This window comes from Nicotiana sylvestris, chromosome 5 (assembly GCF_000393655.2).
Source record: "Nicotiana sylvestris chromosome 5, ASM39365v2, whole genome shotgun sequence".
In the NCBI taxonomy this organism is placed as follows: Eukaryota; Viridiplantae; Streptophyta; class Magnoliopsida; order Solanales; family Solanaceae; genus Nicotiana; species Nicotiana sylvestris.
Window position 1 is genome coordinate 154664499 of NC_091061.1, and position 25194 is coordinate 154689692.

The 25194-nt window shown below is 34.8% G+C and overlaps 3 protein-coding genes across 3 annotated transcripts; 1 reads left to right on the top strand and 2 right to left on the bottom strand.

The window, feature by feature from the left end:
* The first annotated feature begins 3153 nt into the window (after positions 1-3153).
* Positions 3154-5218, top strand: LOC104232877 (UDP-glycosyltransferase 86A1-like). The gene is made up of 2 exons (XM_009786161.2): positions 3154-3829; positions 4156-5218. The coding sequence occupies exons 1-2, from the start codon at positions 3220-3222 to the stop codon at positions 5055-5057; spliced, it is 1512 nt and encodes a 503-aa protein (XP_009784463.1). The 5' UTR covers positions 3154-3219; the 3' UTR covers positions 5058-5218.
* A 91-nt stretch (positions 5219-5309) lies between these two features.
* Positions 5310-12606, bottom strand: LOC104232876 (uncharacterized). The gene is made up of 7 exons (XM_009786160.2): positions 12290-12606; positions 7604-7713; positions 6801-7012; positions 6602-6693; positions 6351-6453; positions 6103-6245; positions 5310-6008 (listed from the first exon to the last, which is right to left on the bottom strand). Exons 1-7 carry the CDS (start codon positions 12515-12517, stop codon positions 5895-5897), a joined length of 1002 nt encoding a protein of 333 aa, XP_009784462.1. The 5' UTR covers positions 12518-12606; the 3' UTR covers positions 5310-5894.
* Positions 12607-17645: 5039 nt separating this feature from the next.
* LOC104232874 (protein EIN4) lies at positions 17646-24387 on the bottom strand. The gene is made up of 2 exons (XM_009786159.2): positions 21699-24387; positions 17646-18503 (listed from the first exon to the last, which is right to left on the bottom strand). The coding sequence occupies exons 1-2, from the start codon at positions 23451-23453 to the stop codon at positions 17958-17960; spliced, it is 2301 nt and encodes a 766-aa protein (XP_009784461.1). The 5' UTR covers positions 23454-24387; the 3' UTR covers positions 17646-17957.
* Between the last annotated feature and the right edge of the window lie 807 nt (positions 24388-25194).

The window sequence follows — 25194 nt, forward strand, 5'->3', positions numbered from 1 at the left end:
GGTTTGGTGTTGGAAAAAAAAAATCCGACCATAATTGATTTGGTATGGTTTTAACTAAAGAAAGTCAAATCGAAACCAAACCAACCCGACATTACATATATAGAAATTTTAGATATATTTAATATATAAATATACTTATTGTGATGTAATTTATAAATATTTCTTAAAAAAAATCATAATTTTATCTTTTAAGGTATTATTTTAAGGTTGGACTTACAACTTTTGAATGCTCCAATAAGTTTTATAGCCATTAATATTAGTAAATTAAATAATGCTAACAAAAGCCCAAACCAAAATCAAATCAATATTAATGCTAACAAAAGACAATCAATTCAATATTACGAACGAGAATGTATTGAATATCTATTTTTGGTTTTGCAATAATTTAGATAAAAATGCATAACCTATTTTTATTTTTCTTTAGCGTTTAGTCATGTAATTAATACTCACTTATTAGTCTATTTATTTTAGCATGACTTAGTACTTTTAGATTATGTTTATTTTTATTATGGCTTTTTAATTAGCAATATTTATATTACATAATTTTATTGTCTTTATTGTTGAATATTTTAGGATAATGCCATGGCACATCTCATATTTTGTATTATTTTCTTGGAAAATACTTTATATAATTGTTTCTTACTAGGATTAAAGAAATATTTTGAGCACATATTATATGTTTTGTTCTACGAAGATTTTACCTGGAAAAAACAACCCGAAAATCCGAGAAAAACTGAGATTGAAAAACCGAGTTTTATTGGTTTGGTTTGGTCTTTAGATTTAATAACCTGACACAATTGGTTTGGTTTGGTAATTGTAAAATCCGAACCAACCCGGCCTATGTACACCCCTAATTGAACCTATACCCACTTTGCAAAAAAAAAATTGCAAACCTACCCACTTTACGATCAACTTCAGACTTATCAGGTCTTAAGTTTAAAAAAAAAAAAACTAGTCTGAAGTAAAAAAATTGCACTTCAGATGCACTTAAGGCCAAATAGGTCTGAAGTGCAACCAATGGTTTCATGCACTTAACGCCAATAAGTCTGAAGTGAAAAATTGCACTTCAGATGCACTTAAGGCCAAAAGGTCTGAAGTGCAATAAACGTTTTCCTACACTTGCCAATAAGTCTGATGTGAAAATTTACACTTTAGATGCACTTAAGGCCAAAAGTTCTGAGGTGCAACCAATGCTTTTATGCACTTAAGGTCAAATAGGCCTGAAGTGCAAATTGCCCAGAAACAGAAATTTGATCTTCGAATTTGAACAATCCAATATACGATTTAATACCTAAATCTACTCCAAATGAGCTCAAATTTGAAACATAACTTCCAAATATCATCAAGAACAAACCACAATCACCAATTTGTCAAAACAACAATAACTCTAATGAACCCATTTTACAATTAAGAAAAAGAAGAAGAAGAAGAAGAAGAAGAAGAACCATAAGCAATAGTAAAAAATAAGGGCCACAACAGCTCAACACCGTAAAATATCATAAACTACCTTAAAATATGTTCACAAACACCATATAAAAGGTATCACAGTGGGGCCTGTCTTCTGTCCGGTTCTTGGGTCCGGTCGAGCCTCTTTGAAATTACATCCCTGCCTCTCGTCTAACTCGGGGCCTCCAAATTTGATATAATCAACGTGTTTTTACTCTTTTTTTTTTTAATATGATATGAATTATTAAAGATATATGCATGAGACACAATCTACTAATTAATCTATTTCTTTCAAATACCCCACTAGAAACAGATCACAATTTCATTTTATAATACCTCGGGAGCTAATAAAACTATTTTAGTAAAATTTAATTCTCTCAATTCCCGGGCGATTGCACCAAAAATTGGAGTTTCTTTTGGATTTCCCTCTTGATCAATAACAACTGCAGCATTGTCATTACTGTTACCCGAAGAAGAATAAGAAGAAGAAGAAGAAGGAGAAGAAGAAAAAGGCTTGAAGTTGTTTAAACAGTGGGTACAAGTTAAAAGAAATTAAAATTAGTACAAATTAAATGGGAGCGACTAAATAGGGTACCCGTGTAATTGTTACGTTCAAACACATCCCAGAAATTAAAAGAAAAAGTAGCAAGACCACACTGTTTATTAACCAATTATTCACGACCCGACACAAAGAAAAGCAAAAGAGCAGAAGTTTGATATTGAAAGAAAGGGACAAACACATATGCAATGAACAGACAATGCAGTGCAATTATTGAAAATGAATGCAGCTTTAAGAATGACCTAGCCGCCACTAAAAGTCCAATTTCCCTAGATTCTTGCACAATGAATGCTGGCCATACATCAAGTAGCTTCTAGAAAGCCGGACAGATCTATCGAAAAAATTTATTATCATCCGGTGTTTATACAAAACAAACTCTTGCATATACACATATCTAAGTAACTCTTGGTTGCGGCACAATGGCCCATCTCATATCTTTAAATTCGACCTAGGAGAGGCTCCAAATTCACATAAATGCAGCTATAGGTACAGCCAGAGACCAACTTAGACAATTAATGTTCAACCCTTTTGCATCAAAGAACATAAGCCATCATCTTTTTCTAAAATAACGATGGTGTCCAGACCAGCTTACGCCCGCTTAAATTAATTCTACGGGGCACCTGCTACTTCCCACTAGCATAAAATACAAAGCAACCATCTCCATCCAAGCTCTTATATAAACAAACAAGGAAATAGGGGTGTTCATAAAAACCCGAAAAATCGAACCAAACCGAAAACCAAACCAAACCGACCAAAAAATCCGATATTTTTTGGTTTGGTTTGGTTTTGATTTTGAATTTAAAAAACCGATCAAATTTAGTATAGTTCTTTACCTTTACATTCTAGTTTGATTGGTAATTTTCTTTTGTTAAGTGTAAAAATCCATTTCGTGCTAAAAATAATATATTTTTAATTGAGTCCTTAAATTATTCATCACTATTTAATTCAATTATCATCTAATATATCTTGGTAAATAATAGATTTCTTAAAAGGCAATTGATTTGATAGTGTTACATTAAAAATGTGGTCGCCGGAATATGTGTTTGGTAGTGTATGTCTTATATTTAAGAAAAAATCGACAAATAACCGAAAAAACCGAAAAAATGACATAAACCGAATCGAGAAAAAACTGACTTACTTGGTTTGGTTTCTTTTAAGGAAAAAACCGATCCAAACCGAACCATGAATACCCCTACAAGGAAGCCATCTCCTATATGCCTGCACCTCCTTTGGTGCTATATATATTAATAATACACTTGCCTTTCTCAAACAAGGCAACCATCTCCTATACCAAAATGGGGGTAGAAGAACACCCAAAGCTACATGCAGTAATGATACCACTTCCTCTTCAAGGCCATATAAATCCATTTACCCATCTTGCCATGAAGCTTGCTTCAAAAGGTTTTACCATCACCTTTGTCAACACAGAATCAACTCACCAGCACATAGTTAGAGCTCAGTCACTTAAAGATGACGAGAACCCTTTCTCCCATGCACAGAAATCCGGTCTTGACATTCGTTACGCCAAAATTAGTGACGGTTTCCCACTGAGTTTTGAAAGGAGGGCCAAAGCAGGCCAGTTTGTGGAAGGTCTCATTCATGTTTTCGAAGCTCATGTGGATGACTTCATTGAAAATCTAATCCTTTCAAAACCAGACCCGCCCATTTCGTGTATAATAGCTGACAGTTTCCACGTATGGGCATCAACGATTGCCAAAAAATATAATCTTGTCAATGTTTCACTCTGGACTGAACCAGCAACAGTGCTTACTATCTACTATCACATGGACCTGCTCAAGAGTAAAGGCCATTTCGGATGTCATGGTAAGAACTCCATATCTTGAAGCTATTAGTACTGTCTATTCAGTGACTGCATTACATAATTTATTTTTTAAAACCGTGGCTTCCGGACCAGCTTACGCACACCTCGACTAATTCGATTGGATACCTGTTACCTCCTGCCAACAACAGGTACCAAGTAACTCTGTTCACCAAGGCTTGGACAGATAGAAAGAAATCACCTAATGCTTTTGTTTTTGCTGGGATTTGAACCTGAGACCCCATGGTTCTCAACCCACTTCATTGACCATATGCCACACCCTTGGCTACATTACATTATCAATTAGCTAATGAGTAATCATTTTGTCCAGATAAGTGTGAAGACACAATTAGATACATACCAGGAGTCCAAGCCATTGAACCAGCAGATTTACCTTCATATTGTCAAGATCCTGATTCAAGCACCGTGATGCCTCGTTTTGTTTTCAAGTGTCTTGAAGATGCACAGAAAGCAGATTTTGTCATCTGTAACACAGTGCAAGAGTTAGAGCCTTCAGCTATCTTAGCCATACAAGAGAAGCAGCCATTCTACGCAATTGGGCCAGTCTTCCCTGCAAGCTTTACAAAGAGAACAATTGCAACAGGCCTGCTGCCAGAGTCAGATTACACAGACTGGCTCAATAGCAAACAAGATGGTACAGTGTTATACATCTCATTTGGTAGTCTTGCTAATATGAGTAAACAGGATATTCTGGAAATAGCACAGGGCATTTTAATAAGTAAGGTGAGTTTCATTTGGGTGCTACGTCACAATATCCTAGGTTCTGGAGAAAGAAACATTTTGCCTCGTAAATTTAAGGAAGAAACTGTCGGTAGAGGACTGGTTGTGCCGTGGTGCTCTCAACTAGCAGTACTATCACATCCAGCAGTTGGAGGGTTTTTGACTCATTGTGGGTGGAATTCAATCTTGGAAAGCATATGGTGTAAAGTTCCAATGGTGTGTGTTCCTATTTTAACAGATCAATTCACTAATAGGAAATTAGTTGTTGATGATTGGAGGATCGGTGTGAATCTTTGCACTGGAAGATTAATCAGGAGGGAGGAAGTAGCAGAGAATATTGGAAGGATAATGAGTAAATCAGATGGTTTGAGGAAGAATATAGAGAAAACAAAGATGATCCTTCAGAATGCACTGTCTGATGAGGGATCTTCAAAGAAGAATCTCAACCAATTCATAGAAGAAATGAAGAACAAGATTCTTCAGAAAAAGTGAGATGGCTCACAAGAGCTTGCTACACATTACTCAATTACCAATTATGGTTCTGCAAAGCCAGAACTTAGCAAGTTATGTATTAGTTCTATAAAAATTGTTATGCAGTGAACAATTACACGACATAAATCAATAACTACGCCTTAAACTAGTTGGATCAGTTATATGAATCCTCAAAACTTTTACCGCGACCAGTTGAATTGATGGCATGACATAATTGCCCAAAAAAAAAAAATAGCTCGGCAGATGCATTCATACCATAAAAATAGCATGTCAATTTCCTCTATATCCCAAGTTTGAATGTCCGATAATGACAAGGTGAAAAAAGTGTATTTGACAAAACACATCTTTTACTTCCTGTCTTCATGTGGACTTACTTTTCACAATTAAATTCTCCAGGACATGAACAACAATAGTTCGCCCTTGGGAAGCTTCTCAAACCAAACTGCACCATAATGTAACCTGGCCTTAAAACAGCCCCAAGCTTAACATAACACACAGCCGAAGTCAACAGAAACAATATACCATCTTGTTAAACTTTTGTTCATCCTTTTCTATATCTCATCTTACAACCGCAACACCACTTCATATGTTTCACGAGACAAAGTGCCTCTCTGCATGCATAGCTAGAAAGGACTGAAACTTTCATTCATCAAAGGAATCTCAGGCACTGACATTGTACACTCAAGTATTCTACTTCTATGCATCATTGATTTAGCTCGTTGGAGGACGATTTAAGAGTCAAAAACAACCCATGTTTATCTCTTTTTCAGTTTGTTAAGCTCATGGAACATTAATGTGGCTGCTTGAAAGATCATTTTTCCCATTAAAACCACAGGGTTATGAACCTACATAGACATGTGGCTTCTGGAACTTCCCATGAATCCACACTCTTCGCATGATCTTCCCATTCCGTCGATTCACTGACTGGACACAGCAATATTCAAGCTCAAGCTGCAAAAACGTTCACAAATATGTTAAAGCTTTTTGGTAATGGAACCAAAATACCTGTCTGTAGTTCCACAAAGTAGCCAACGGGAAGTAATACCTCAGTGAATCCTGTGCCACAGAAGAGATTTCTTACACTATCCAAGCAAAAGAAATAAGACCTTGTTCCATCAGAACGCATGTACTCCCTGTATCCTACTCTTTGCTCCGGCTCGAACCGAAGCATGGTCATATCATAAAGACCTGAGTTTCACACTTCCCGGATTCAGATACAAATTTTACAAATTACCAAAAGATACATTGCCAATGTTCTGCAAGTAATGTCTAATATTTAGGTCAGGTTATTACCGTAATCCCTGAATAACAACAGGCCTCCGGGCTTTAGAACAGAGAAGCATTCTGCGATTGCTCTTGACATCCTGTGAAGTGGCACTGCTGATAGCGTAAATATCTGGAAATTACAAATGAAATAACCATCTACTTAGACATTTGGTGAAATCAACACAATTGTGAATAAAAACGAGCCCTGATTTTTTTTAATTAATTAAATTAAAACAAAAACGAGCCCTGATCAGAGACATAATTAAGAATGTACATACTAGGGTAACAAAATCTACTCCCCCAATGCAGCTATCATTCTTGGTAGATATCGGTGGATCAGGGAAATCTTGCTTACTGCAGCTTTTTGCATCTGCACGAGCAAAACACATCCATTTAAAAAACCACCTCTTTGCTGTACCAGCAGAGAATGATAGATCATCTCTAATAAAATGCAAAAGAACTGGTACGTTTGCTAACCTAAGGAGCGCATATTCTGCTTCCGAGACAAACTTTCACAGCAAGAAGTGCAGACTAACCAGTTTGGAAATCCACTCACAGAGAAATCACATTGGAACGGGTAAAACCGTTCTTTAGCCAAGATTATATTAGCAGCTTCAATATTCTCTTTAGCCCTCTCAAGAGCCTCTTTGCTGCAGTCACAGGCATACAGAGAGATGCTCTTGTTTCCACTGCAAGAGATAAGCAAAGTTTCAGCAATGAGATCAGGATAATGCGATCTCAATCTTCGCATAGAACATTGAAATTCAATATTAACAAATGAACAAGTAGGTCAGCCTTACTATCACGAAGAGATGAAGCAAGATGAAATTGGATAAACCTAATCCTAATTGAGAAAGAAAGAAGATTCGTCAACATTGCCCTTAAATAAGGAAAAGTAAATACATCATCACCAAACGAACACAGCTCTGATTTCGTGTTTACTTATTTCTAGTCAGCAGTGCTGTTTCTAGGTGAGGTTGAATAGGAAGTAAAGACTCTACTCTTTAGTCATCCATTTGAGCATGGATGCCTCATATATCGTGTTTGGACCTAAATTTTGTGGCTACTTCAAAGTTTTAAAAAGAATAAGATGGCCAACTTAGGAATAGCTCCACTCAAGATAATCAATTATGGGATATCAAAATATCAATGAACAAGAAACTATCATAGAACTAGTGGCGTATAATTATGCACCTTAAATAAAGAGAGTTTTGCCACTTCCTCAGACTAAAAATGCTTAAACAAATAAGTCACTCAAAGCAAGTAAACTTCTTCCTCACCGTAATATTGGCAGAGCTGTACTACCATTTCCACATCCGACCTCCAAAACTGTCGAGCATTCCCCGCAAGAGGCTAGCTCAGGGAATTCCTTAAGCAAGTACCTCCGCTCCTACATGGAAGAAATTATGTTTAAGAAAAAACATAAAGTGGAATATAGGTTTTTCAAACAGTTAATAGAAACACTTATTCGTGCTGTACTGCCAATCAGGTCAACACAAGAGTACCTAAATATGCAACCAAAACAAATAGCAAAACAACAAGCAGATGGTGACTACTTGTCTTGAAAGACAATAACATGAAGATGTCATTTGAAGAAAAATAAATGAGTTTAGAAGCAGAGAAGAATAGCCAAAGCAGTAGCAGTTGGAGACCACCCCAGCTCTCATTCTAGTTGAGATGAGAAAAATAATCCTTTTATTTTCTTTTTATTTTTTAACATAAAAATTATCAGTTTAAACTCGCTATATGTTCTTTTTGATAAGGAACTCACGGTAAGTTCTTATTGTACAAAAGCATAGGAAACATTTTTGTACCAAGTTCTAGTAGTTGAACTGTGATAATGGTGATAGAAGAAGCCAATTTTTTTAAACCACACTCCTGTGTTCTATTTAGATTGATTTTGGAAAGAGCAACATTCTTTTTTCCCTTAGCCACCATTTAGTTTCTCACCACTATTGAAGAAAGGATTCCGAAAGATATCTACCAAGTTCAATTCCTTGCCAATTATCTAATACATAGAAACTCCTAGTCCCATAAAAATAGCACTAAACTCGAACCTCAAAATTAGATGTCTTGGACTTCGCACCTAAGGACTTGAGATTGAAACCCTGGTAACTTAGCTACAAAAGCTTGATTCCAATCCTATAGGCCTTGGACCTAAGTGTGTAACTCGCAAGACACCGCAGGAGGCCTCATGGATTAATCTTCATTGCTCAAGTCCAAAGAGGCACTAGTAAGAGAAAGGGGCGAAATAAAGAGCTTTGTGAGAAGACTTTAGCATATTGCTAACCATGTGAGCGGAGAGCATGCTTTCATTTGAAGTCTGTTGTAGAGAGATTTGTCTGTGAAAGAAATGTTCTACAAGAGATATAAAGTCAATCATTCAAGTGTAGCTTGTTGGCCAAGATAGGCAACATCAAACCCTTGATTTGTACACATACTTTGTTTTGTGGACTAGGTCATTTATATGGTCTAAAACTTTAGATTTGCATCACTGAGTTAAGTTGGCACCACAGTCCTAAACTCTTTTAAGAGTGAGAAAAAAGGCACTAGTTCAGTCATTCACGCAGCCCCTAGAGGTCATCTGAATGAGCTCTTAATTATTCCTTTGAAGTATGACACTTCCCCTTCTAGTATTTCACTTCCTCAGTCTAGTATGCAGCTAAGTTGCTCGGACTCGGACTCGGGTGCGGGTATCCGATACGGGGACGCATCCGAGTATCGGATTCGGCAAAATTTAAATCTTAAGATTCGGGGGTGCGGATCCTGATATGGATACGGGTGCGGGGATTCGGCTAAGAAAATTCAAAATAATAAAAAATAGAGCTATAAAAATATTGTAAATTTTGAGAGATATTCTGTGAAAAAACTTACATGAATATTGTAGAATATGAGACAAAAATACTACAATATTGAAGGTATGCCATTTTCCATAACTTAAATCTGTTTTATTTTTTATATTGAGAAATCAAAATCTCAATTTTTCTCCCAAATTTGTCGATGGACTCCGGTCAAAGTGTCTGAAGTCAGTTGACCGAATCCGGGACGTATCCCGCTCCCGCTCTCGTCCCCGTCTCGTATCGGGACGGGGACGGCACCAAAATCGAAGAGTCTGCGCAACTTAGGTATGCAGGTATCGTACCTTAGCTTCCTTGTTGTTGTGTCCAGATTTTAGCTTTTAGTATTAGCTTCCTACTATACCTCTTTGTCATTAGTGTTATGTAACACCTCTATTTTATAGCTCCTCAAATCATACCTTTCATGTCATGCCTCCTCATATAATTCCTCTCATATCGCAGCCTCTTGTATCATATTTCTCAAGCCATAGTTTCTCATACCAGAAGAAAATGAAAAGTGGGGTGCATAGTCAGAAGAAAATGAAAAGTGTGGAGCTTGGACCTCCATGGTCGACTTTAGCCACTGTGTTTCAACAATCAACTTCAAAACTACTTCTAAATATAGAAACTTCTTTTAGATATGAAAGTGATTGCATCAGTTAGTAGCAGAGGTTATAGCTAAGTATCTTTTGTCCACTTGTGGGATCAAATTCATAAGCCAACTCACCTTAACTTTTGTGCTGATTAAACTTAGCTAACAGAGCATACTATGAGCATCATCCAAGGGACAGGTGTTATCTATCTCTAGAAGAACATTCCTACAATCCTACTATAACTCAATTTATGAGGTTCAGATTCCAAACTTCCTTTACCACTGACAAACACTTTTGGCAAATGCACCAATGGGTTCCCATGTCGATGGCTATTATTGCACATTTAACTAATGATCTGTGACAAAGCAATCACTTTTCTCTTAGAATTACTAAACTTCAAATATTTCAGGAAAATCTCGGCTTTCTGCCACTTCTCTTACGCAAGAGAAACAACCCCATTAATTAAGCGTACAAATTTAACTATTGATCTTTAACAAGCAATCATTTTCCAATTAAAATTAGTAAAGTTCAAATCTTTAAAGAAAATCTCGGCTTTCTGTCACTTCCCTAACTCTCAACATCTAGAGAAATGACAACGGGGAAATGACGATATAACTGCTATAATAGTAGTGAGCAGTTATATAGGAAATACACCATAACTGCTACAATATTAGAGAGCGGAAATATAGGAAATACACCAATTAGCTTGAGTCGCGTGCTAGGCACCGTCTTAAGAAACTATTTCAGCAATGTGAAATGTTTCTCCAGGATTAAACAAGCCTATCTCTATTTATTTAGAGGATACAGGAATCAGCAAAATTAAATAATACACCAGCAAATCTCAAGAAATAATTAGAATAGAAATTTCTTGTAGAAAGAATAAAGGTTTTCTATATTTTCAATGGCTAGCTAATAAGGAACAATAGCTAATGATTAAAGAAGATTACTAAAGCTTTGGTTGGAAAGCAACTAACCAAAACGTGTAAGAAGGAAAGGAAAGAAAGGAAATGTTTTTGATGATATTTTGGAAGTATAATGTAAGCCTATATATAGGTTGTAAATAGGGCTAGAAATAAGACAAGTATATTGCACACTTGTCCCTACATATGCCACTTGTTATTTAGCATGACAATTGGTTAAGTTTCCTTGAAGATATTGCCACATGGACATAATGACTTCATGCAAGAAGCCACTTGCTAGTCCAAAATATCTTTTGAAATAAATTAATTTATCAACAACCGTAGCTAGTTCTGAGGCTGAGCGGCTAAGAAACTTCTTAGCTAATATTCCTTTAATAAATGACGTATTGCCTCTTGTGTCTATGCATTGTGATTGTCAAGCGGCAATAACTATTGCAAAAAATATATCTTATAATTGTACTAGTAGACACATGAAATCGAGACATGATGTCTAGAGCAGGTGCTAAGAGATGGAATAATTTTCATTGATTATATGAAGCCAGAAGTTATCCTCTAACTAAACCAATGGCAAGAAAACTAATTCTTCAAATCTCAAGAGAGATGGGGTTAAGACCAACATATTGTCAATAGATCCCATGAAGTAGGTTCATATGGGTAATAACAAAAGACACCAAACCTATTGCATTTGGACCATGCAAATCCAGCAAATCTTACTCTCTTATTCCTTACTCTTGCATTCCTAAAATATCTTTTAATGTGAGGGATTGTTGATAAATTAATTTATTTCAAAAGATATTTTGGACTAGTATGTGGCTTCCTGCATGAAGTAATATGTCCATGTGAAAACTTGTTGTCATGCTATATAACAAGTGAACAAGTGTCCAATATACTTGTCTTATTTCTAGCCCCCTTTAAAGCATATATATAGGCTCACATTATACTTCCAAAATATCATCAGATACAGTTCCTTTCTTTCCTTTCCTTCTTACACGTTTTGGTTAGTACACTTTCCAACCAAAGCCTTAGTAATCTTCTTCAATCATTAACTATTATTCTTTAATAGCTAGCCACCAAAAATACAGTAAACTTTTATATTTTCTTCAAAAAATTCCTATTTTAGTTATTTCTTAAGATTTGCTGGTGTATTATTTAATTTTGCTGATTCCTGTATCTTCTAAATAAATAGGGGTAGGCTTGTTTAATCCTATATTCTTAGGATAGTGCCTAGCACGATTCAAGTTCCTATGCTCACTAAAATTATACTAGCAGTTATGGTGTATTTCCTATATTTCCGCTCACTAATATTATAGCAGTTATATCGTCATTTCCCCGTTGTCATTTCCCTACAAGACAAACAACCACATTAAAAAGTTTACAAATTTAACCAAGTTAAGAAACAACATATGCAAATGCAAGATCACTACACTATCAACAGCAACCAATTTCCATTAAAATTATAAATTTGAAAACTTTCAGGAATCATGGCTTTCTGCCACCTGTCCAACGCAAGAAAAACAATCACATTAATAATGATTACAAATTTAACCAAGTTAAGAAACAAAATATACAAATGCAAGCTCAGGATACTATCAACAGAAACAGTGAATAATAGTTACCTTGAAGAATTTGCCAGTAGAATTGTGGCGAGTGTGGAAATTGTTCCATGCTTCAGAATCTTCTGAAGAAGAAAGGGTATGTTGATTTTGGGGAAAAGGAAGCAAGTAGTGGACTAGAGAAGGATCGTTTTCGATCTCGTGCCGAAGTTGGTCCCATTCAAAGTCCTTGCTATAGTAGTTTTCTGCTGCTGCCTTAATAATTTCTCCTTCCTCTCTGGGTTCCATCATCTCCCTTTGTTTCTTCTCTCTCTCTCTCTCTCTCTCTCTCTTCTTTACCAAATATTTAACAGATTTTGATTATTAGATTGAATAAAAACTGGAAAAGGAGTTAATGAAAACTCATATTTAGAGGTGCAGTTTCTGCAATTTTTTATTTATTTTTAACGTGTGAAGCAGTTTTTTGAGGTATAATTTTTGCTATTTCTTCTATTCTTGATATTTTGTGTAGTCTTTTATGTTGCTGTTTGGGGAATTTAATACTACTTTTCTGGTATTTTTGGTTAAATTATTTTTCTCACAATTATCGTTAAATATAACAGTTGGAGCTTATTAAATATTTGATGAAGACCAAAATTATTAACTTTCGGCAAACTTAAAAGATTAAAGTTGCTCAAACGTATATTTGATAGACTGATTTAAACCTGCTTCAAATATAAGGGACCATTTTTGTTATTTTCTCGGATAAGTTACTCAAATCTAATATTTACACTAAATCATAAATATTAGTTTGTAATAATTAAATACAAAATTAAATTACATCTTAAATACATTTTAATCTATAGAAGAAAGATAATTAAATGAATACACATATTATGTCTTCATTGATTTTACATAAACATCAAGGCGCTTAATTATTAATTTATTATATTTTCCCGTGTATGTTGTATGAGTAGTTTGTCCTGTATGGTTTTTATTTTTTTAATATACTAAGAGCTTCAATTTTGATATGAGTTAATAATCCGTCAATTTTCACTTCTTGTGACATCTACGTAGTGCAGTTGTTTTGACGTCAAATTTTGAAATCCTTCATATCTGTGGTTCATAGATTAGTTGTGAATTGTATTTTTTTTTTTCTTCTTTTGACAGCTTCCTCTTTCAATATCTATAGTCCAAATAAGGAAAAATATAATGAGAAGATATATTTGGGGGGGGGGGGCAGATAGGGTGTGCAATAAGGGACCATAGAAGAGGGGGCCAAAGGAATAATCTATCTATACTATATTAAAAGCACGAAGACCCTTAGCGGAATGTCGTTCGCCTTTTTTACCCTTTAAGAATTAATTTTGCACTAGACAAAATAGTTATTTAACTCATTTTCCTAATATTTAGGACTTGAAAATTAATTACTATATTTTAAGTATTAAATCATTCCTTATTTAAATTGGGTAGAAAATCCTAAAATTTAGGACTTTAAAATCAATTTAACTTTTACCTTATATTAATCACTTAAAAACAAAAACACCAACGTTTCCTTTCATTAACAAGAGATATATTACCTATTATATATTTTCTTAATTCTACAATCAGTAAAATACTATTACCAATGAATTAATATTTTCCTAGAATAGATTATTGAAACTTAAAACTAACGGGTTTTTTTGTCTCAATTATAAATAAACAAAAATTGTAGTCCTTGGAGTATGTGTCAAGTAGTATAAGAAATAATTTATTGAATAGACAATTAATTATTTCTTAATATTTAACAGTTAAATGAATTAAAATTTTATGCATTAAAATCTTTCTTATTTGAATTATGCAGAAAGTTCTACCATTTACAACTTTAAAACTGTTTAGAGTTTACTTTATACAAATCTATGTTTAGGAGTTTAAAATTAATTAAAATTTTACTTATTAATTTTTTTCTTATTTAAATTATGTAAAAAGTCCAAAACCTTTAAAATATTAAGAGTTTATTTTATGTAAATCTTACACTTAAAAACTTATACTATATTAAAAGCACAAAGGTCCTTGGCAAAATGTGTTCGTTTTTTTTACCATTTTAAAATTAGAGTTCACCCTAGACAAAAAAAAGTTATTTAATTATCTCCTAAGATTTAGGACCTTTAAATTAACTAATTTTTTGAAGAATTTAAAATAAACTATATAACCATATTCTATTTACCAACGCCATATCTTTTAGACAAGATAATTACTTTCGCTGTCTTTTAATTTTGATACAAAGTTAGAAAGATTCTAAGTCTATATGAACGAACACTATGTATCTTGATTACAAAAAACAAATATTACCACCATGTAAGAAATAGACATATAGATTTCAAGGGGGGAAAAAGACTCAACCCGAGAAAAAAATTAGAACATATTTTAAATCTTTAAATCTCTTTGTTATATAAAAATAATTTATTTTCTACATAAAATATTTATTTTAGAATGTTGACAAATTAAATTAGGTTTTATTTATTATTCTTCATGGAAATGGAAAACTAATTATACTTACTTATAATCTATAATCGTAATAAATATTGTTTACTAAACCTTCCTCTGCGTTAGAAAAATCAATTCTTTAAATATATAATTCTCTACTATATACCACGTACTTTTTATATTTAGCAAGTATTTTAAATTTGTAATATTTTTTGTTATAAAAAGTAGCTTACCTTCAATTTTCTACATAAAATATTTGTGTTAGAATCTTGAAGATAAATTAATTGTGAAAAGGTTACCATTTATTTTAAAGCTTCATTATTTTTTGTATTCATTATTTGATAATTAATAAAAAAAATGTTATTATTTCCTTTTAGGGTGATTTTAGGAATGCACTATATCTCCTTTTCAAAAATTTAAGTTATTATTCTATTTTTCAAGCTTTTAATATTTTTAAGAAAAATAATAACTATTTAATTAATATTATTGGATGAAGATCTAAGAAAATTTGTTTAAAGAACAACTTCCTGAAGACTGGCCTAATTAGGTGACTGAAGTTTTATGAAAAATTACATTATTTAGTAGATATATTTGGGAATGTAGTGACGCATCTACCGAATAAACAATCAGGTTAAATATTTATATCCAGTAGTTAAAGTTTATAATATTTTGATGAAATAAAAATTTTGACAAATTATGACGTAATATAATACTATCATTGGTCTAATTGATAGTCGAAATTTGTATTACTTGTATTCCAAAGAGATGTTAGACGAGATACAACAGCATGACATATTTATTTCTTATTTCACAAGATATTATATTATATAACTAATTCAACTATATTCATCATCTTTGTATGTTAAGAAGATATTGTTTCAATGTATACAATAATTTATTTATTTTATATATTTTATACTAAATGATGCGAAACACACGTGCAACGCACGTACACTAAAGCTAGTAGGGTTAAATAAGCAACATGGACTTCTGGAACATGGTACGACTACAGATTCCCGAGGACATAACTCTTGATAGAAAGGCCTGGAGGTCAAGCATTAGGGTTGTAGAATAGGGGTAGTTGAGCTCTCCTTCATATCGGGGGTGAGGCGGGGTTGGATTAGGGTTGATCTTTGATGGCTTGCAGTTTATGTTGAACACACACTATTCTTGCTGTTTATCTTAGCCCCGGGCCTTAGACTCTGGTTACTGTTATTGCATGTCATTCATCTTTTGGTTTTTATGCTTCTGTTAGTATTATTGTTTCTACTGGAGTTACTAATGAATTCTCTTTTCTTGTTTTTTATTTTCGTCTTTCTGAGTCGAGGGTCTATCGGAAACAGCCTCTCTGCCCTATTGGAGCAGGGGTAAGGTCTGCGTACACAGGGGCGGCCTCACAATTTTGTGGCCAAAAGCCAAATTTTATAAGGGGCCTTAACTTTTTTTTTAAAAAAATATTTATTTATTTAGTGTCTATTTTTATAGCGTTTCTTAGATACAAAATTATTAATAATTTTCTTATAATCAATAACTTCTAATAAATCTTTCTTAATTGAAAACATAGCTAATCTATTTAACCTTTATTGAGACATTGTTGATCTTAGGTGAGATTTTATCAATTTTAATTTCGATTTTATTTTGCTGAAACGACGGAAACAAGAGTTATTAACATTATTCCATAAGTATTATAGACATTGAAAAAAGAATCAATATTTTTTATCTGACCGAGTGTATCAATTAAACTGTTATCTTCTAATTATACTATTTTTCTTAATATTTTTAACTCAGAAAATAAATCTAAGCCATCAATATCGAATTGATTATTCTACTTTAGGGAACATTCAACATTAAGGCAATATTTTTTCAAATTTTCATCATCTAGTGATCTTAATTTTTACCGCTAAATAGAAAACCAAAAATATTTTCATATGTTTCGAATTGTTCAAATCTATTTTGAAGTGAAAAGAATAGCCTTGTCTACTATGTATAAAGTAATCAACTCCAAAGTACTCTTCGAAAGATTTTGAGATTTTATTATCAACATTCTCATCAAATTGTTATTTCCTATATATCATTGTTGCTCTGATGGTAAGCAACTTCCACTTCCAACCAAGAGGTTGTGAGTTCGAGTCTCTCCAAGAGCAAGGTGGGAAGTTCTTGGAGGGAAGGATGCCGAGTTTCTATTTGGAAACAGCCTTTCTACCCTAAGGTAGGGGTAAGGTTGCGTACACACTACTGGGTTGTTGTTGTTGTTGTTGTATATATCATACGTTTCATACAAAATTCGGGTTCGATATTCATTTCAAGTGCAATTTTGACAGAAATCATAGCAGCTGCAAATCCTTTTTCTCTATACTTGTTAAAGAAAAAAATCAAACTTTTTCATTTCGCAATTTTTTTTTTAAAACTTATACACATCCTATTAGGTGTAACAAAAAATGGGGCCCCAAAAAATATGGGGCCTAAAACAGTTGTTTTAATTGCTTTATGGAAGGGTCGCCCCTGTGCGTACACATTACCTTCTCCAGACCCCACTATGTGAGATTTTACTGGGTAGTTGTTGTTGTTGGACTTCTGCAACACTATCTATCCTCAACCTGCTACTGTAGCTCATTGTCTGTACTTTATATACGTCAATTTCTATGTTATGCATGGTCATTCTTCAAAGTATATTTGGCCACAAAAAGAATTTCTATAATAATGGGATCCGGACAAGCTTGTGCCACCTCGATTATACCACCGGGTACTTGCTACCTCCTGCAGCCTGTGGTTCACGCCTGTGATCTGAAGCAAGAGACCTCATGGTTCTCCTTCCTCTACATTGGCCGTTGGGCCATTTTATCGAACAAAACTCCTAAAAACATTAGTGAAAGTTAACGAAGTTGGAAACCAAAATTAAAGACCAAGTGCCAGGAGAAAATTTTCAAGCACAAGCCTGTCATATGGATTAATTGAGATCAGAAGAGATCATGTGTGAGGAGTAAGTATCAGACTCTCTTAAAATCAGTAACATTCTCCTTGTTTCTCGGGGAAAAAAATGATGGAACCCATACATCTTACATATCTCACTTCAACATAAGCCAAGAACTGAAAACTTGCAAGCTGACCTATATAGTTACATAGTGGAAACTACATGGTTAGGAAGAAGCTGGTTTCATCTAACAAAGATGTAACGTAACGCTCTATCTCTCTCTATATTGGTATGATTAACGTTGTCCGATCTCCGGCTCCTGCTGTTTCCAGGACCATTTTGAGGTTTGTTTTCACCATTAGTAGTGCCACTACCTCACAAGCCATCAACACCACCCCGTTGAAGGACTCTTTGAAGTTCATCAGCCAAGCCTTGTAAGAGAACAGGTTTCCTTATTAGACCATTCATTCCAACCTGTAGGCATCTTTCCCATACATGTTCCTCTGAACTTGCAGTTAAGGCTATGATCAACGGCCAACTACGGCTGCGAAATTTGCGCACCCTCAATGCCACTTCAAATCCATCCATTTCTGGCATTTGAAGATCCAAAATGACAACTTGAAAGGTTGTTAATGAAGGGCCTAGAGCACTTAGGCATTGAAAACCAGTTGAAACAGCAGTTACTTGGCAACCTAGTTTTTCGAGCAGCTTTCTTGTTACCAGTCTATTTACATCGTCGTCGTCCGCGAGGAGTACATTTAGGCCTCTGAACATTGTGCTGGAAATTGGTTGCTCCAAAGGATTTCTGTATTCAAACATGCGTTTCCTAAAAGACGACTGTTTTTGAAATCTGAGGATAAGAGTCATCCCTTGTGCGTGGCCCTGGGCATTCGAAGACATCCATATATTTCCCTGCATCATCTGGAAATTTTATGCAAAAAAACATGCAGGTCAGAGTAAGCAATGTGGGGATACAGTTATTACTTAAATCACATTCACGAGCAACTTACTGCTTCAGATAGCAGAGATAAGATCCAGAAAGAAAAGAACAAAAAATATCTTGTCTGGATTATTTATCAGTATCATACGCAACATCTAGAAACTTAGGACCCGTTCGGCCATAGATTTTGCCAAAATATATTTGGGGGTTTTAGGCAAATACATGTTTGGCCATAAATTTTATCTTCATTTTGGCAAATTCCCAAAACCCAAATCCCAAAACCAGCTGGCCCAAAATATCACTATTACATTTTTTAAAAATTGCCCCAAACTTTTGTAGTTTATAAAAGAGCCCACCATTTATTATTTTGTAATAATGTTGTTTCGTTTTCTCGGTCATCTGATAGTGTATTATGTAGTTCATTATAAAAAAGATAATTTTGTACAAAATTTATTTATGTAAAGGACTATGGTTTGCGATAATATAATAAATGTTATTGATAAAAGGTATTGTTGGGTATTTGTGATAGTTTTTAGAACTTGTGGATATAAGTCATGTTGCATGTTTTTAAAAAAAAAGTGAAATATGTTTTGAAAACTTATGTCTAAACACATTTTCATCTTCAAACCAAACTTCACCGAAATCAGATTTTTCAAAACAAATTTGGAAATACATGGCCAAATGCTAGCTTATGTGCAATGAAAAAAACAAAAATCAAGAGAATATAATCAATTCGAAGGATGAAACCTCATACCAAAGGAGAAAAGGCCCTGTGTTCAGACTAGTTTCAGCCATGGTGGGTGATAGTTAAGAGTAACAAAAGCATACTACAATGACATTTCACAACTTTAAAATTGAAAAACATAGATGTCATAATTTCAAAATCACATGATCCATAGTCACACCGGGAAAAATCAACTTGAACAATCAGTTGATTCAGATATTTCTACAAGTTCACTGAAAGCACTCCTTGATCTTATGACATCCGAAACACTAAATTTCCAAACTTCCAATACTCAAATTAAAGGTAAACGGCAATATGTACCCATGCTGTCTGCAGAAGCCCGAGGTTTCAAGGAGTACCAATTGCGCTGGAAGTTATGATACAAAGACAGTGAAGGTATATCTTAAACCCCAGTCAGGATGAGTAATTTATCGTATGATTATTTACCAGTAGTATACACCGTTTCATAGTCAGAGGCTACTATTTTCTCACATTACACCTAGACATCGAAAAATTCAGCCTGGAAGCTCAACTAGCGAATATTCTTCTTCAATATTCCTATTTGGCTGATTAAACATAAACATATGCAAGTAAGGAGTCCCAATCTATCTCACCCATTAAGGCTCTAAAGCAACTTGATAGAGTAAGGATTTGAAGTTTATGGGTTCGGGATTCCAGTCAAATTTAAGTTATTGGGTTCTAAATTAATAATTTTACACACAAGGTTTGGAAAAAAGTTACTGGGTTTGGCCCGAACCCATAACCTACACACTAGCTCCGCTCCTAAGCAGGTACCATTTACTCAATGCATTTGCTGGAGCTTCTGATAATTCTGCCAATATTTTCATTATAGAAGAATCCTGAACTTTCCCTGCTCATTTTGGAATTAGTTAGGAGACATGACGTCAAGACCACAAACCAGCAAAAACCAACCCATTGGACTCAACTAAATTGAAGCCAACTTCTTTATCTGGATGCTTAAGCACACATCTTTCTTCTCATATCCCCCCCACCCCACCCCACCCCCCCACACACACACAGAAAAAAAAAAAAAAAAAAAAGAGAACCCCTCCCTCCCTCAGACCCTCACACACAAACATCTGTTGCATGAAGATGTGCAGCTTAACATATCTATTTAGGTGATTATCTGAATAAAGATGCTTGTGTGTAGTTTCGCATTAGGAACTTAAGTGAAGCTAACTTACATGTTACCTATTTAAGAGAACTCACTACTATTCTCTATTCTTACCAGGATAAGAATGGTTTACATGGTATTTTTGGTAGTCGGTTCCAGATCTCTCCTATTTGGCTATTTCAATTTTGTTTAGAGGTAAAACAAATTTCAGAAGAAACTTCAAAAAAATTTAGTATGCTCAAGTGATGAGGCTTCGACAACTGCATAAACTTCTCCCTCCAAAATTACTTCCACTAAAAGATAAGCACAAAGAGGTTGAATGCCAGTATAATATGAACATATGGAACATTTCGCAGTTAATATGTACACTTGCCATCTCTCCAGCATATTGGGGCCTAGAAACCTCTTAAGCTAATCCTTCTACAGATGAAGAGCAATTAAAGAACCATCTTCCACACAAGAAGAAGTCCTCAAGCTGCATCTTGTTCTCTTAGATTTCAGCAACCCAGTGGTCAATATGAAAAAAGGGGACCTACATTTTCATAAAATCATTCTATCAAATAGTTTAGCAAAAAAGTCTGAGTTGGAAGTGTTGTCAGTTATCCATTTATAATCATTAACTCGAGTTCCTCCATAAAAGAATTTTCTTTTTGGGTTACTGAGTGGGTGATCTTACCAAAACCTGAACCTCAAGGGAGCAGACCGATCCTTCACATTCAACCAACAACAACAACTACTACACCTCAGTTCGAAACAAGCTGGGGTCGGCAATATGAATCCTCATTCCTATCATTTAGCTCAACTCATATCAGATCCTTCACAATCAACCTTTCTTTTTAAGACAGTTTGGCATTTGTTGGCAATCTTTGGAAGACATCAGTCCTCCTCTGACCATTTTATGGAATTTTTTTGAAATGGTCAACTCCTCTGATCATCTTATTCTATGCATTTCCCACTTTAGGAAGTTTTAAATGTTTGGCAAACTTCTATCAGTCGCCACACTTTATGCACCATTTACTTGTCTCAATTTTTTTAAACAATCTAAAGTTAAGAGTGTGATTTGTATTTTTTAAGATCAGATTACTTCACGCGTACTGACTATACTAGATTCCTCTACCACGATAAATATAGTACACAACTAAGAGTTGCCCCTAAATCTCCAAGCAAAGTCATATTCAATACCTACACACAGACACACATTCCAGCATGTACGAATATCACTACAGGCCATGAACATTACTTCTTATAGATGTTCAAGAACTATAATTATCTGCAGATAACTACAAACTAAATCAGGAAAACAACATGTATTCTAACCTGGACAAGCTTTTTGCACATGCTGAAACTCAAGCCCTCCGTTACCTCCTTGCTATTATGCCTACTTCCACCAAAGTGAATGGTGGAGATTGAGCTATCTGATTGAGTGCCTTCAAGACTAACCTCAATTTCAAATTTTATAGTCACATATTCATCTGTCGCGTTTGCTCTTCTTGTTCCCCAAACTTTGTCATTCCCACCATCTGCTCCAATCTCTATAACCACCCTGAACACAACGGAGCCTTTTCCGACGCTGACGTTTAATAAATGTCCAACCATATGCAGCAAAACTTGAAACGTTCTCTTTTCATCGCCCATTACCTGATTAGGCAAAGAAGTCGGAACATCCGTAGAAAACCCAAACCCCTTGTAAACGCACAAGCACTTAACAAGACAAGACGCCTCCCTGACCAGTAAATGCAACTGAAACGGCCTCATTTCTACTGGGAACCGTCCGTCATCTTTGGCCGATATCTCCATCGCATCATTTATTAACGTCGAGAGAACAGTGCTTGTTTTCACCATTGTTTCAACAATAATCTTCTGGTCAGCACTTGATTTCTCATCTTGAAATATGGAGAGCAAACCCAAAATTGAGTGCATTGGCCGCCTCATCCCATTGTTCATCACCTTCTGAAATGAAGCTCTCGCCTGGCTTGCCTTCATAGCGTTCTCTTTAGCCTTCTGTAGCACACGATTCCTCATTTCTAATTTCTCCCTCATTGTCTGAGACTCTTCAAGCACAGTGGCATGTGATAATGCCACAGCCACCTGATCAGCAACTACTTCTACTATCTCCATCTCATTATAGCTCCAGACTCTACCGTCAGCACTCGAAAGTACCAATACTAAAATGGCGTAACGAGTGTCAACCAACTCTGGAGTCCCACCTTTGAAGTCCGAAGCACGAAGCAATGGCATCCGAATTGCCGCAACAGCACATGGTTCACCAGATCCTCCACTGCTCGAGACTGCAAGAACTGAATCTTGCCTCAGTATCCTTACCCCCTTGTTCTTTGTTATCTCTAACACATCCGGATCATTAATCGGGAGCGAACGATGAGATTCTGCTGCAGAACTAGGGCTTAGCTCATGTGTCAAGTTCATTTGTGACCTACTTTCATTTGGCATCCAAACTGCACAATTCTGCAGCTTCAAGGTTTTCGAAAGTTCAACCAGAGTAGTGTACAATATTGTGTGCTTATCAAGTGACTTCCTAATTTCTTGCGTCAACATACGGACGTGCATGCTTGCCTCAGTTTGTTTCTTCATAATAACAACCTCTTGATCTAGCTCTAAAACATTCTGTGCCAAGAACAATTCTCTGACTTTTATCTTAAGGAGAAGAGGGAACAGAGTCAAAAGGGTGATTGCAGTTGCACAAGAGACGAGGGCAGTAAGGATTTTGGCAACTGTTAGGGACAATATCAATTGGAATGAAGGGTGAGGACCATAAGTCCATCCATTGAGCAAATGTGTCAATCCACAAAGAACTATAAACAACACGAATTCGACAAGAACCCATTTAAAAGGAAGATTGGAGCGGCTAATGAAGTAAAGCAACTCAAGAGGGATAGAAAAGTAAGCAACAGCAATAAAGAAGTCACTCACTTTTTGGCACTCCAAAATGGTGCTTATGCTCCAAAAACCATCTTCATCACAGCAACCAAAGAGTTCATTATCATTAGCTGAAACAGATATAATGACCAAAGAAATCAACAGTCCAAGAAACAACCCTCTTAACATTGCCAACATCTTAATCCCTTTTCAGTCCATCCACTAGGCAATCTTGAATATATCAGGAAAATATCAACTGAATTAAAATGAAAAGAGAACAACCTGTGGACTAATGCCCAAGTTCCTAGAATGAGATCTCATTGGCTCAAAGCCTCTACTATGTATTCTCAGATAACATAAGCCCTCAATATAAAACTAATAAAAATGATCTGTCACATGTCTAGATCTAACCTACATACATGCTTAAAGATCTAGCATACCCTTTTGACCCAAGTCCCCAAATTTTCAATTAAATTAAAATTCATCAAACTATTCTTCTCACAGTTAAGTTCTTTCCTAGATTTTCTTCTGTACACTAAGCAAAAATGAAACCCCAGAAAAAAAAATAGAAAAAACTAGTAAAAGAGCAACAAAGTTCTAATCTTGAGCTAATATGGAGAGAGAAAATTGATCTTGAAGGAAAAAAAGCACCTTCCTGTGGAGATTTAAGCTCCACAGGAAAATTCTTCGTATAACAGAAAAGTTGGTACTGTTTTCAAGAATCTTTAACTAATTTCCTCAATACAAGAAAACCCAAAAGAAAAAATCTTAAAAGGACCTTAATTGCATAGAAATGAAGCAGGAAGGTGAAAAGTAGGTAACTTTGATCTCAAAATGATACCAACAAAACAAAAGGACACAAATCCTCTTACCAAAATGCCACCTTTTGAAATGGGAAACACCCAAAAACACTTTGTCAAAGCTAACAAGTTAGTTAAAACTACAACACACAAAATCAAGAAAACCCAAAAAATTGACCCCCTTATTACTATTTGAGCTAAGACTAAAACCCAATTACTAATTAGATTCTTTGACTTATTGTTGAAGAAAAAAGACACCACCTTTACCCCTTTTTCATTGAGGAAAATTGGTCTACTCGTTTTGAAGAAAAAAGAATGAGTAAAGCAAGATCAAGAAAAGAGGAAAATTCCAATAAATTTCTTTATTTATTTAATTTTGCATATTTATAATAATTGAAAATTATTTTTATGGGTCCACAAAGCTTACATGAAGAGAACCTAGACGTTCTGAATCCATGTCACTGTCTGTCAATCACAACAAGGCTCTAAAATAAGGTAAACTCAAGAGTGCTTTTTGCAAAATCACATTTTTTATGTGCAGTTCTTTTCTGAAGTTATCTCCTATTTTTTGGGTGTATATGTACGGGTCGGAAACTTTTCTAATGTCTTTTTTGGCAAAAAATACATTTCTACTATTAAAAAAAAGTTACGTAAATAACTAAAATGCAACATAATACTGCATTTTACTTTAACGAAAAGTTAGCCGTTAAAGAAAAATGCAGTACTATACTGCGTATTATTAAAAAATTATTTTTTTAAGGAAAACGCAGTATAATACCGCATTTTTCTTAAACGCAATATTGTACTGTGTTTCCCTATTAATATTGGGCTCACTTCTGCAGAACCTGTTGGGAATATTTTTTTTAATGCAAAATGCAGTACAATACTGCGTTTAAGGAAAATACAGTATTATACTGCGTTTTGCTTTAAAATTTGGGCCCACCAATAAGTGTTCTGCGGATAACTGACATACCAATAATTCAAATACATAAAACGTGGTATTGTACTGCGTTTTACATAAAAAAAATTCTGCACCCCAAGCTTATTTAAAGGCATTTGAATTTTATGAAAATCCATTCAATACTTTCCTTCAAACTTCCGTTTATACTTCTCTCTTTTTCTTATCAATCATTTTTTTA